The following is a 13,531-nucleotide window of genomic DNA, read 5'->3' on the forward strand; positions in this document are numbered from 1 at the left end:
GAAGATGGTCGTATCACATTGAAAGAAAACTTATTTTCTTCTTTCTTCTGTGCCTTTCCATGTATCTTAAATGTTCAACCCGAAGGAAAGTACTCATGTCAAAACCTGTTACACCAGTTCTGACCTGTACACTCCTGCGCCATTTTGCACTCAGGCATCTGTTTCAGTTTTCTGGTAGCTGTGGTCCTACCATACTTCACTATCACTAACATCAGTCACTTCTTTATTCTCAAGTGTGGAGACTAACTATTCTTTAGGAAAGCAAACGATAGCTTGCCATAATATGCCAAAGACAAGAAAATCGAAGTTTCCTTCAGCAGCAGTTGTTTTAGCAGTCTCATAATACAGGGAACCTTTTCCATGAGTTTCAGTATTAGTTGGGGGTTTTTGCCCTATTGGTTTTGGAACAGATCCTAATCCCAAATTGCTTTCAGGTGTTGCAGGATATTCACTACAGACTTCAATACTATAATAAAAGCCCACAGGATGCTGAGTATGTACTTACAAGTACACAGCATGCTCTTCTCCATCCTGGCTTCTGTTGTTCAAGGGTCCTAGTGTACCCGTTAATAAACAGGCAACTCTGCTTTCACTGTGCGTTACTTTTTTAGCACTTATCAAACAGCTTATTCCTTTGCTGCTACATTAAATTAACTGGTATAACGTGGTGATGGATTTCAGAGAGATGTACACTATAATAAGTGAGGCTAATTCTGTCTCTAAGCTATCTGCTCAACTTCAGTGCTCTGTTGCATGCCGGAAGCCAGCACTCCCTCTCCTCATTTTACACAGTTCCTCCTGCAAAGAGAAAATCTTTTGAGAAATAACTTAGTTTGCAGAATTCCAGAAAAACATAGATTGTTCAGAATCTATTGCAACTGATGAAGATGTTTAGCTTTGCTCCTTGTCCAGCAACTGTTGTGTCTCAAGGTAGCCTGATTAGAAAAGGTCTGTAGCCTGATTAAATAAATTAAAAAAAAAAAGAGCAAAAAAAGATAAACAGTTACCATCTGCATGCGTAAGCATTACTGAGTTCTGCACTGACTATGGATTATAATACCTGGGTGAAGGAAGTTGGTTTGGAGTGTAGCACAAAATTTAACAGAGAACATATGACAGCAAGCTTTTTCCATGCCAGGAAAGAAAATCTTGAAGGGATTTTTCCCCAACTGAAAGCCCTCATAAAACTGGAAATCTGAACTGGTGGGACACAATTCAGTAAGAGGGGGAAAAGAGTTTTTGGTGAGGGACTCATTTGGTACAGGAGAAAGCAGCGACTGGAGAATTGCAACTTTGGTGTTAGGTGGTTTTAGCGCTAGAGAGAGTTACTCCATGAGCTTAAAAATTATTATGGCGAGATTTCTCCTCTGTGGAGAGCGACAATTGGAAAAACTGACTACACGGAGACCTGGCTGTTTGCCTGAAAGTGGATGGAACAGGAATGAAACAGTATAGTTTATTTTGAGTATGGTTTATACAGGGGATTCATAAACGCAGCTGACAAAACTACCAACAGAAAATTGGCCAGAAAGAGCATGGCTGCTGAAGAGGAGAAGAGGCTAACTGCTAACTTGGAACCACAAAACCTCAAACATACTATATAACATTTGGATTTTGATCCTTGTGATTATGTAGCACACAAAAGCAAACAAGCAGAATATACGCTTGTACTGGAATAACGAAGCTGCAAAAACATTACGAAAATTTATAGCAGCCTAGGTGCGGGGATACTAATGCCTTAAAATAGCTGAAATGGCCACTTCTTCATTATAAACATTTAACCTGAACATTGTGTCATTGACTGAAAAGAATCAGCCTCTAGGCCGTGTTTGGCATTCTGTTCTATGTTCTGGATCATCAACTGCCTGAAAACATCTCAGATGGCCAAAATGGGTAACTCAGATGAGGCATTGCTCTTCATGCAGAGCAGCCTTGTCCCACACAGGGCAAGAAGCTTCCGTAAGGTTTAATCTGGAGAAGATCTGAAGACGCTATAGCTGTTTCACAATGTGATCTTTTCCTCTGTCAGTGATTATAGTAATTTAACAGTTTCACTTAAATCTCTTACTAAGCCAATTTTTAGTCCATCTAAAGCACAAAACCCAACTGGGACGGGGTGGAAGAAGTCACACAGTTTGGGGAGAAATGATCTAAAAAAGTAGAATAGAAATTAAAAGCTTAGTGGAAACTTTCAAGTAAAGGTTCCACAGGATGACAGTTGATCTGCTCCAGTAAGTGAAATTAATATCTGCCAAAGAGCGGTCAAGTGGTTTCTTCAGAGAATTCAGGGATTTTTGTGTAATTCCTCTCTTTTCTCTTTTCTTTTTCTCTTTTCTTTTCTCTCTTCTTTTCTTTTTTCTTTTCTTTTCTTTTCTTTTTCTTTCTTTTCTTTTCTTTTCTTTTCTTTTCTTTTCTTTTCTTTTCTTTTCTTTTCTTTTCTTTTCTTTCTTTTCTTTCTTTTCTTTTCTTTTCTTTTCTTTTCTTTTCTTTTCTTTTTTCTTTTCTTTTCTTTTCTTTTCTTTTCTTTTTCTTTTCCTTTCTTCTCTTTTCTTGTCTTTTCTTGTCTTTTCTTTTCTTTTTTTCTTTTCTTTTTTTCTTTTCTTTTCTTTTCTCTTAATTGACTAATAGCAAAACGATAGCATGGTACAAACCAATGATGGAGTACAAGCAACACAGAATGGTGCTATGAGTTAGTCTTCTGTGGCTAGATTGTTTCCAGGCTGGCACATTTTAGAGAACAGCGTTAATCATGGAGTTTTTAAGAGGTAACCATTAGATGGAAAGAGGAAACACCCCCTCTCTGTGAACCAGACACTTTAGAGGTACACAAACATGTACCACTTACTCTCTGTATTATCCTCTCTGCCATACCTGCAGAGTTGTATTCTAGGAAGAATTTCTGACCAGTTTGTACGTTCACCTGTGCTGCTTGAACGAAAGGTTAGCCATCTCTACCAGAGTGCTTGTGGAACCTCTGGGTGAAGAACCTTTAGTCTGAGTCTGTGATTCAGATGGGAACTCAGGTGTCCCTCCTCACATGGACATTTTTTGTGAAGGCCATGAACTGATTCCAGGTTTGAAAAGCTAAACATGTGCTCAAGCATCTTGCCAGTTTGAGGCTGACTGTAGTGCCTCAGCAGGGTAGCAAAGGCTGGTATGTTAGGGAACTGTGGGCTTTTTTTTCCCCTAGGATGTCTGTGGCTCTTCAGTGCTTGTCGATCTTAAATTAACCTGTCCGCTGAATACTTATGCACAGCAAACAAGGAGGAGGGGGAAATAACTGAGTTGTTATGTGCATTTCAAAAGTGTGTGATATGGAAATTGTGTTCTTTGACAGGCTGGTGTTACTAAATGTAAATTAGCTCCATTGACAGCAGGGAGATGCCAAAGAAATGATGTCAGCTGAGAATCAGCTCCTGCATATTTTGCAATATTCAAATCAAATCAAATCAAAGCAAGGATTTAAAATTTACATGTGTAGGTGTTCAGACATTTGCAGCTGTGAGCTTACAGGCGATGGGCAATGGTGATAGGTACATGAGAGGCACACTGTCAACCAAGAAAAGGCAATCAAATTGTGTGTGACATCTACTGCTTTCCACAAGTACTGTTTGTAAGGTAGTGCTGCTGTTAACCGTGAAGTCCCAGGAATGTTTAACATTGTCAGTCCTGTGGAAAGAAGCACTGCTTTTTTCAGCAAAGAAGCTGTTGCTGACAAAAATGCTCAGGCTCTGCAAAGATTGCCTGAGAAGAATTGTGGATGCCCCATCCCTGGAAGTGTTCAAGGCCAGGTTGGATGAGGCTTTGGGCAACCTGGTGTAGTGGCGGGTTTCCCTGCCCATGGCAGGGGGGTTGGAACTAGATGATCTTTGAGGTCCCTTCCAACCCTAACCATTCTATGATTCTATGATTCTAAGAATTTGCCTGCCCCTTGCAAAGGGGAGCAGAGGAGCAGTTAAAAGGAAAAGGAAATGTTTTTCCCTTCTCCCTAAGGCTGTCCTTGCTGGCTTAGGGAAGCTAACCATGCTACCAAGCTTCTGAGGTTGGCACTAACGTTGCTGGGGAAGAGGAGGGAGGATAGCATAAAGCTACTTGGCTTAGGGTCAAGAAAGCTGTTGCAAGATGGTATCCCACAGAGCATAAAGATACTCTTGGCTGCTGCTGCTGCTGTAGCGTAGCCTCTCCTTCAGACTTGCCCCCCATTTGAAAAAACAGACAACAACTAATGAATCACAACTGTGCTCTTAACATGGGTAGAATAGATTTAATACAAATGTCTTCAGCATGACTCCCCCCAAAAAAACCCCAACACCGAACAACATAGAACAAACCAAAAAGCGTGCAGAACAAGATAATTTATTTTCTTGAGGTTGCTGGTATTAATATTTATACAAGAAGTGAAGCCACCTAACACTTTGCGGCCACAATGTTTCGGTATGCCAGGGAGATAGCATTGTTCTATTAGAGAGCTGTGGTGTATGAAGAACTGAAGCAAGCTTTTTTCCTTGGTTCCCAAATAAATATAATCAATCAAGACCACCTGGTATTTCAAGAAGAGGTAGGGATTTCTGTCACACAGTGGCAAATTACACTTTTCTCCTTTTCTTCAGGAGTGTATCATCGATGAAGACTGTGAAACAGGGAAATATTGCCAATTCTCCACCTTGGAATACAAGTGTCAGCTCTGTAAAACCCAGTATACAGTAAGTCTGGAATGATACGTGATTTTATGTAGTCTTTATAAACTCATATATAAGATATTGTTGCTAATGTCAGCAAGTCAGAATTGATAGAAAACAAGATGCAAAGCTTTCTGCATGAGGTTCAGAAATGGGTTGTAGAGTGTTTTGGGTTGAGAGTTTTAAGGTTTCTGTTCTTCATATGCTTTAAAACCTGCACTCTGCTCCTCCTGACTCAAGGTGGCCTAAGGACAGCGTAAACTAATGCACTGTAAGTTGCCAGTGGAATGGGCAAAGAGTAAATACTGTGCCAGCTCTGAAGCCTCAGCTGACAGTTGGTCATTTCCAGCTCTTGATTCACAAGGACAATTGCAGCAGCCTGCGCTCTTGCCTTCATTGAAACTTGTGCAATGCTGTAGTCCATCGGTTACTGTAAATGATCCTCTTCTAGGGATTGCTTACATTATTTGAATATGTGAACCTTAGGAAAAAGTAAATTCCTGCCTTTTGAGTTAAAACATCAATATGTTCCTGGTAGTAGCTATGGTTTAGATTATCTTCTACAGGTGACAGACCTCTGAGAAATTCAGGCTTTTTTCTGTGATGAAATCCAGTTTAAGAGCAGTCTGTGAAAAGGCCTTTTATCTGACTGTCCCTGTTCATCTCAGTCCTGCTGATGGCCTCTTCTGAACAAATCATTCCTAAAGCATTTGCAGAGAGTTAAAGTCTACAAGCAAGCAAACCTCACTGTAAAGTCATGCAATCGATGTAGGATGTCTGGCTGCTGATCAATTTTCGTGTAAATGCTAAAATAAAAATTCAGGTTTTGTAAGAGTGAAAGCAGAATGGTATAGAAAGAGTGCTGTTATCTGCTACAGAGGTTCCTGTCTGGCAGATAGTTCTACGTATCCTTGAAGTTGAGAACCTAAGCAGTTCTGTTTAAACGGTGGGAATATGACGTGCATTAAAGCACATATACGCAGTTGTCTCCAGGACCAGGGTTTAATTCTATGTTTAATTGTCTGTTGATACATGAACTAGTGCTAGAGTGACAGTTTTGTCATGTGCTTTTTCCATTTGCCAGCATTGCTCTCGGGATGTTGAATGCTGTGGAGACCAGCTTTGCGTTTGGGGCGAGTGCAGGAAAGCCACTTCAAAAGGGGAGAACGGCACCATTTGTGAGAACCAACATGACTGCAACCCTGGAATGTGCTGTGCTTTTCAGAAAGGTACAGAGGTTTTGCTTTTTGTCCTATTAATTTTATAATACAGGAGTGTTAATATTTAGCTCTTTTGGCCAGGTGAAGTGGGTAAATCTCTACAGAATCAATGGTTCATTCTCCCTTGGCCTGTGGAGTGCAGTGTTAACTTCATTATAAAACTTTAATAGCATCAGGAGTGAGAAACAGTCTGATAGGGGAGCACAATGGTGAAAGAAAAGCCTATCGCATGCTAGAGATGAGAACAGCATGAGAAGCACAAAAACCCGTTTCTAAAGGAAAGTCTCAGTCATTTAAAAGTAGCAGAGTTCTATATCAAATTTTCACCCAACTGAGCAAAAACTAAGAGAATTACAAACGTACAAAATAAATTAATGAGATTACTGAAGTGCCTTTTCCTTCATATCAGCAAGCAGGCCCATCAGAACCAGATCGTGGGCACATTTCATACTCTTGAGTTTTATAAAAGCCTTCCAGGCACCATGCTATGCAATACTGGCTGGACAGCCAAGATAGACAGAGGAATGATGTTCCAAATTATGTCATCAGTCCACCTGGGAATGTGAAACTTGTTTTTACAGAAGGTAGGAGAGGAGGAGAAAGTATCAGGCCTGAAATCAGTCCTAAACCTGCTTGGTCAAGGCCCAACTTCTACTGTTTTATACCCACTAGTTCCTCACAGCTTTCATCAGAGTTCACCTTAATTTTGTAGTGACAGGATACAATCAGAACTTGCTGCATTAGGTGGATACTTCTCTGGATAGCTTTCTTCCTGGCTCTGACTATGAATCACAGAATGTCAGGGATTGGAAGGGACCTCAAAGGATCATCTAGTCCAATCTCCCTGCCGGAGCAGGACCACCTAGATCAGATCACACAAGAATGCGTCCAGGCGGGTTTTGAACATCTCCAGAGAAGGAGACTCCACAACCTCTCTGGGCAGCCTGTTCCAGTGTTCTGTTACCCTCACTGTGAAGAAGTTCTTCCTCATGTTAAGCGGAACCTCCTATGTTCCAGCTTATATCCATTTCCCCTTGTCCTATCATTGGATGCCACTGAGAAGAGCCTGGCTTCATCCTCATGACAGTCACCCTTTACATATTCATAAACATTAATGAAGTCCCCCGTCAGTCTCCTCTTCTCCAAGCTAAAGAGACCCAGCTCCCTCAGCCTTCCTCATCAAGGGAGATGCTCCACACCCTTAATCATCTTTGTGGACTCTCTCAAGCAGTTCCTTGTCCTTCTTGAACTGAGGGGCCCAGAACTGGACACAATATTCCAGATGCGGCCTCACCAGGGCAGAGTAGAGGGGGAGGAGAACCTCTCTCGACCTACTAACCACACCCCTTCTAATACACCCCAGGATGCCATTGGCCTTCGTGGCCACAAGGGCACATTGCTGGCTCATAGTCATCCTGCTGCCCACCAGGACCCCCAGGTCCCTTTCCCCTGTGCGGTTCCTCAACAGTTCAGTCCCCAACTTGTACTGATACATGGGGTTGTTCTTACCCAAATGCAAGACTCTGCAATTGCCCTTGTTGTATTTCATTAAATTTCTCCCCGCCCAACTCTCCAGCCTGTCCAAGTCTCTCTGAATAGCAGCACAGCCTTCAGGTGTGTCAGCCACTCCTCCCAGTTTAGTGTCATCAGCAAACTTGCTGACCATGCACTCTAGTTCCTCATCCAAGTCATTGATGAGTATGTTGAACAATACTGGTCCTAGTACCAACCCTTGAGGGACTCCACTGGATACAGGCCTCCAACTGGACTCTGTCCCATTGACCACTACTCTCTGGCTTCTATACTTCAGCCAGTTCACAATCCACCGGTCATGGTTGATGTGGAGGGGGGGGTGGTTCTGGTGGCAGGAGAGGGGTTTTGCTCCCTGCGACCTCCCTGGTTTTGGAACCGGGTTAGGCTTAGTTCTGGCCACCAGATCAGACTGCCATCCCCCTCAGGGTTGAGCCAATAGGGCGCCTCTGCAAATTGCCCTATTTAAGTCAGGACAAAGGAACCGGGAAAAGGTGCTTCGCCCAGGATCGAGCAGAGAAGGGAGGAGGGCACTGCCCCCGCTCCCTGGCTCCTGGCCGGGCAGCTGCCTGCGTCGGGCCGGCGCCGCCCACGGAGAATGGCGGCGGCGGAGCCAGCTGGGGAGCTCGGGGGCACCCCACTCCCGGGGTGCCCACTGGGCTGAGTTCACCTGAAGAGGACTGAGATCTGAGAGAAACAGCCGCATCGACAGCAGGTCAGTGAGGATGGAGCGGGAGGAGGTGTGCCAGAGCCGAGTTTCCCCTGCGGCTGATGGTGAGATGGCAGGCGGCCCCCCCTGCAACCAGGACGGCCTCGGTGGAGCAGAGACCCACTCGCAGCCCGTGGGGAGAAGATGCCTGAGCCTGAGGATGGTCGTGTTGGGATGCACGACAAGGCAGAAAGGCATCTGGAGTCTGCGTGACGACCCACGCCGGAGCGAGTGGCTACAGCTCCCTAAGTACCCGAGACTGTGGTAAAGCCCACACTGGGGCAATCTGTGGGGAAGGATTGTTTCCAGTGGGCTGGACTCACGCTGGAGAAGTTCGTGGATTTTTCCTCGTGGGTAGGGGATCCATTGGAGCAGGGGAAAAGGGTGTAAGGACTCCTTCTCCTTTAAGAAAGAAGCAGCAGTAACAGCACAGAATGAACTGACCTGCACTCCCCCAGTCCCTGCCCCCTGTGCTGCTGGGGGGAGGAGGTAGAGCCGGGAGGAAAAGAAAAGGAGGGGGGAAGGTGTCGGTTTTAAGATCTGGTTTTGTTTCTGTCTGTCCTCTCGAGTAATCGGTTTTTGTTTCCCTTTGTCCTTCTAAGTAATCATTAATAAAACTGTTTTGCTTTGAGAAAGCCCTGTCTGTTTTGCCCAGGACCATGGTTGGTGGGTGCTCCCTCTGTTCTTGTCTCAACCCTCAGTCCCTTTGTTTTTTTTTCCTCTCCTCTCTACTTTACTGGAGAAGGAGAGACTGTGTGAGTTTTAGTTGCTGGATCAGCCTAAAACCACGACACCACCTCACTACCTTGACTGATAGTTGGGCTGCCTGCCCTGCTGGTGGGTCAGGCTGCTAAGGCATTTCAGGAAAACAAAGGAGAACGCTCAACCACCACTGAAAGGCAAGTGGGTCTGCTCAGCTTTTCCTTGGTAATTTTGGGCATTGCATAGTGGACCTTTGATGTTGAGTAAGTTTGGTTTCAGCAAGTTTTGGTTAGAGCAGTTTAATTTTCCCTCAATCATGTTCCTGCCTAAAGCATTTACAGATTTTGCCAAGCTCTATCAGAGGTTTCTTTGTACTCTGATTCTGAAATGAGAGAGAAAGAGCATTTTTAATAAATGGCTATTACTTTGACCATGCAGGACTTTGAATCTGCTTGTGCTGCAGAGATGAGTACGTTAGTAGTGTGCATCCCACTGGTGTTAGTAGCACTAGGCTCGTCTGCTCTGTAGCCCCGATGTCCTACGGGATCCAAACAAGCTGTGTGTTCATGATTATTTCAGCAGCACATGACACTCACAGTAATTTGAGTGTGTGTTAGTGCTTGGCTTGAAAGAAGATTTAGTACCAACCTGTAACTCAGGAAGGAACAATACCATAGATAAGAATATTGATGGAGCACTATTATTAAAACTTAAGAGCTATTGATTAATAGCAATGGATTTTTATTCTCTGTGGTTTTCTGCTTTAGCAGTGCTTCAAGGTTTTTCAGGTTAGGCCTAACCTCAAGGCCTTTCTCCACCAACAGAGTATTGCAAAAGGTCGTCCTAATAAAGACTGGACTGTCTTTACATGTATATTATTTTTCTATAAAGCGTAGTAAACTGTGCAGCATTTGCTGCTTAAGATATAATCTGGTTTGGAATTAGGAACTGCTCAGTCATATATGTTAAAGCATATGTGCACGTCTGTGTATACACAGACATTTTTTTTTTGACCAAACCTGTTTTAAAAAGGTAAATTCTGAACTCATCACATATTTTATTCTGCCGTACCACAAAAAATGAGGTGAATGAAGACAATAGGACGGGAACATTTGGAATAGCTCAATTCAAGACTGACACTGTAAATCACTAGCATCAGGAAACCCAAATGACATATCCTTCTGAATAATTTCTTACACAGGGTGCAGTTCACCTCTGTGAAGAAACAAGGGCGCCAAGCCCCAGAAGCCATCAGACAGCTAGGATATTGTAGGATTACTATAACAAATTAAATGGCTGAGTGCTAGTTCTTTTTAAGCTCATTATTTAGTCTCTGAACAATTGCTCTGTATTTGTAACCTTTACAAAGAAATAGGAAAAATAACAGTTCTAAAATAAAGAGATACTTCTCTATTCAGATTTCAAACTATTAATGCTATGCATTGCAAAGGATTCACTGTAACATTAATTTTCTTGGTTTTAGAATAGTCTTATAATTTCCAGGGGTAGAGTTGTGCCATACTACTGCACAGTATTGACAGTAGTCTCTTCATGAAGAAGCAGGAGTTGATCTTGCTCACTAAGCATAAATTTCAAATGTCTTACTCCTACCTAGTGGGAAGAGCATTAAGTTAAGGTGCCTTAATATGTATGGGGACTTAAAAAGAGGTCAAGTCTGTCTTTTTATATCTTGCATATAGATTTAAAGATTAGGTCGTCTCAGTTTAGCAGACATGTAACCTGTTAATTTAATCTGGCATGCAGAGTTGCTGTTTCCTGTGTGCACTCCATTACCTGAAGAAGGTGAACCCTGCCATGATCCTTCAAACAGACTTCTCAACCTGATCACCTGGGAACTGGAAACCCGATGGAGTACTTGAGCGATGCCCTTGTGCAAGCGGCTTGATCTGCCAACCTCAGAGGTAAAGATCAAAACTGAGCAAGCAAGCTGCTTGAGATTTTTGAGGCGTCTCTTTCTGTGGTAAATAGATACAGAACTTGCTGATTATTCTTCACTAGAAAGTGTTTTGACAGTTTTTCTCATCAGTAGCATTGAAACTTTCTCCAACTTACTGCTTTGTCCCACACAGTTGTGTCTAATTGAGTTTGGCAATGCCTTAATCCAGTGTGAATTAAATTTGTGAATTAATCAGGCTGGTACTGCTTTTTAATCAGTCAGAAAGTACTAACACCTGTTGAGATGTATCATTCCAATTTAATTCTCTACATACAGCCCTTGTCCACCAACTCGCTATGTTAGATTGGGCTTGTTAGACATTTTGCCTGCTTTCATGTGTAAGACACATTGAGGACATTTTAATACACACAGTAAGTATAAACAGCCATTTTCCTGTACTACTAATCAGCTTTACAATAGGTCACTTCTATCACAAGGAAAAGGAAAAGAAAAAAAAAAGATATCTTTGCTTGCACTTCCCTTCAGTTTCGAACTAACCAGAGAAGCCAGTTTCCCTACAACTGACTCATGATCTGCTGTTCAGACTTCAGATACTTGGGACTGTGCAGACTTCCTCAGTATCATTGAGTTTCACAGAACAGGAAGCAGGCTGACTTTGTATTTTCTGCTGGAAAAGCTAAAGCTTTTCATAAATCATTCTTTTAACAGGACATTTATTTGCATTATCAGCAATTTCACTGGGAGAAAATGAGATCATTTCAGTTTTGTGCTAAGAGCATTTTTAGAAAACCTACATGTTTGTCTATGAAATAAGCTCTCCAAGTTTTTTCCTACACTACCACTTTCGTTATATTAACTTTCAACAAGATAGCATAGCTGTGATAGAGATATGTAGATTAATATTTTTTCTTCTTCTGTGTCCAAGTGTTTCTACATTTTTAAATGCATGAAAATTAATTGGATAACATTTATGAAACAAAATGTGATCCAAGAAAGCAAGCAGAGTTGATCCCATCCTTTCAGCACAAAAAATTTAGTTAATGCGCAAGTATCATTAGCCTCTGGGAAGGTAAGTCAGCAAATGTCAAGTCTAGTAAGAAGGAAAACAGTTCAGAGGAGGATACAGCAAGACAAATGAATTAGGGTGTGAATGTAACTGAACTGTTCAGCTATAGTCACAAGAGTTATTTATCTGTTTAGGGTTATCACAAATACAGTAATACTGTGCATATCACCTGCCCATGACTCACATGAACAGTAAGATAAAGCTGCTTCTGTGAAGTTACACGGTGAATTTGAAGATTCAGATCATATTTTTTTAGTAAAAGAAACAGCCCATCTCTGCTTGAAACAGCCCTTGGCTAAGCATTGCTAGTGAGTGATAAACATTGAAACTATCAGAGAATATGAGGATAGTTTGCCCACAAATGAAAGCCTTATAGCTCCTAGAAACCAAAACATACAAGAATTCAAAATCTACACAAAATAAGCTTCAGGAACATCTTTAGTTTGTTTACCCTTTGTTTCCAGTGAAAGAGGGTGCAGCTTTAAGCAGTTGTTGAGGGGCACCTGGCACAAGCAGCAGTCACACTGCACTGTCACAGGGACCTGTAGCCCTGTTCTGTCCCATGCAGTGAAGAGAGACAGCGGATCCACCGCGATCAACTTCTATTCCGTCTCCTGTCAACAACTATAAATCATTTTTGTCCTCTTTTGAAATTCCTACAAGAAACAGTGGGATGTTTGTTTGCAGGCAACTGAAGCCACTTTTCAAAAAGACAGCAGCAAATACAGCTGTTACACTGTCCTATTTAGAACCAAATATATAACGCTCACAGTTTCCTCAGCTCTACAGCTTGATGGCAAACAATGTTTTTTCTGCATTCCTTTTAAGCTGGAGCATCGTGTTTAAGTTGGTACTATGACATGAACAGAAAGGACTAGCCTACAAGAGTGCTTGTAGGCAGAAGGGCCAGGTTGTGCTGAGGTCCACTGCCATCTTGTGTCCCAGTATCAAACACTTTCTGCTATTGGGATCGTCGTTCTAGCTCTGCATGTGGAGGTCTCATCTTTAACTCTCCAGCTGTCAGGCATGTAAAAATCAAGATGTTTATGAAGTCAGCTATAGCAGATCTGACAGTATTACGCATTTAACATGCCTTCATGTGGGGAGTGAACGAAGAGTTTTATTAAGGAACTAGCAAAAGAACATGAAAAGATGTACTTCATGATCAGATGTCTTTTTTTTTTTCAACAGCCACAGCACTACATCTGTGTGTGAAGTGTCTGCCAATGAAACCAGGAATAATGAAAAGAAGATCCCTTAATCATGGATGAGATGCCATTTCTCAGCTTGATACCCAGAGATATTCTTTCTGATTACGAAGAAAGCAGTATCATTCAGGAAGTGCGTAAAGAGTTAGAAAGTCTGGAGGAACAAGCAGGTTTGAAGCCTGAGCCTGACTCAGCTCATGACCTGTTTTTGGGAGATGAAATTTGAAGTCCAAACACCAGACAGTTTAGTTAGTTGTTTCTAGAAATTTTTTGTTTAGTGTCTTGCTTATATAAATCCTAAACACATACTGCTGGATAGAAGTGCAATAAACAAGGTCTTCAATGAGCATCCTTTTCCGTGCACCCAACCTGCATGTTCAAATTATTGTTGAATTCATTCAATCCTTGGACAAAACCTTCTGTCAAAGACAAATGGGAAATATGTCAGTGTTTCTTCTGGATTAGTACTTTCCCCTTGTACATTAGAAATAAACTTATC

General features: G+C 42.1%; 1 protein-coding gene across 1 annotated transcript in view; it reads left to right on the forward strand.

Annotated features, from left to right (window-relative positions):
- Nucleotides 1-13,258, forward strand: part of DKK3 (dickkopf Wnt signaling pathway inhibitor 3) — a 31,401-nt gene extending 18,143 nt beyond the window's left edge. The window contains 6 exon segments of the mRNA XM_086613835.1: nucleotides 4,611-4,703; nucleotides 5,764-5,908; nucleotides 10,605-10,702; nucleotides 10,704-10,762; nucleotides 13,016-13,065; nucleotides 13,068-13,258. Of these exon segments, the coding sequence (XP_086469961.1) occupies nucleotides 4,611-4,703; nucleotides 5,764-5,908; nucleotides 10,605-10,702; nucleotides 10,704-10,762; nucleotides 13,016-13,065; nucleotides 13,068-13,258 (636 nt within the window).
- The last annotated feature ends 273 nt before the right edge of the window (nucleotides 13,259-13,531 follow it).

Source organism: Tauraco erythrolophus, chromosome 6 (genome assembly GCF_009769465.1).
Source record: "Tauraco erythrolophus isolate bTauEry1 chromosome 6, bTauEry1.pri, whole genome shotgun sequence".
Lineage (NCBI taxonomy): Eukaryota > Metazoa > Chordata > Aves > Musophagiformes > Musophagidae > Tauraco > Tauraco erythrolophus.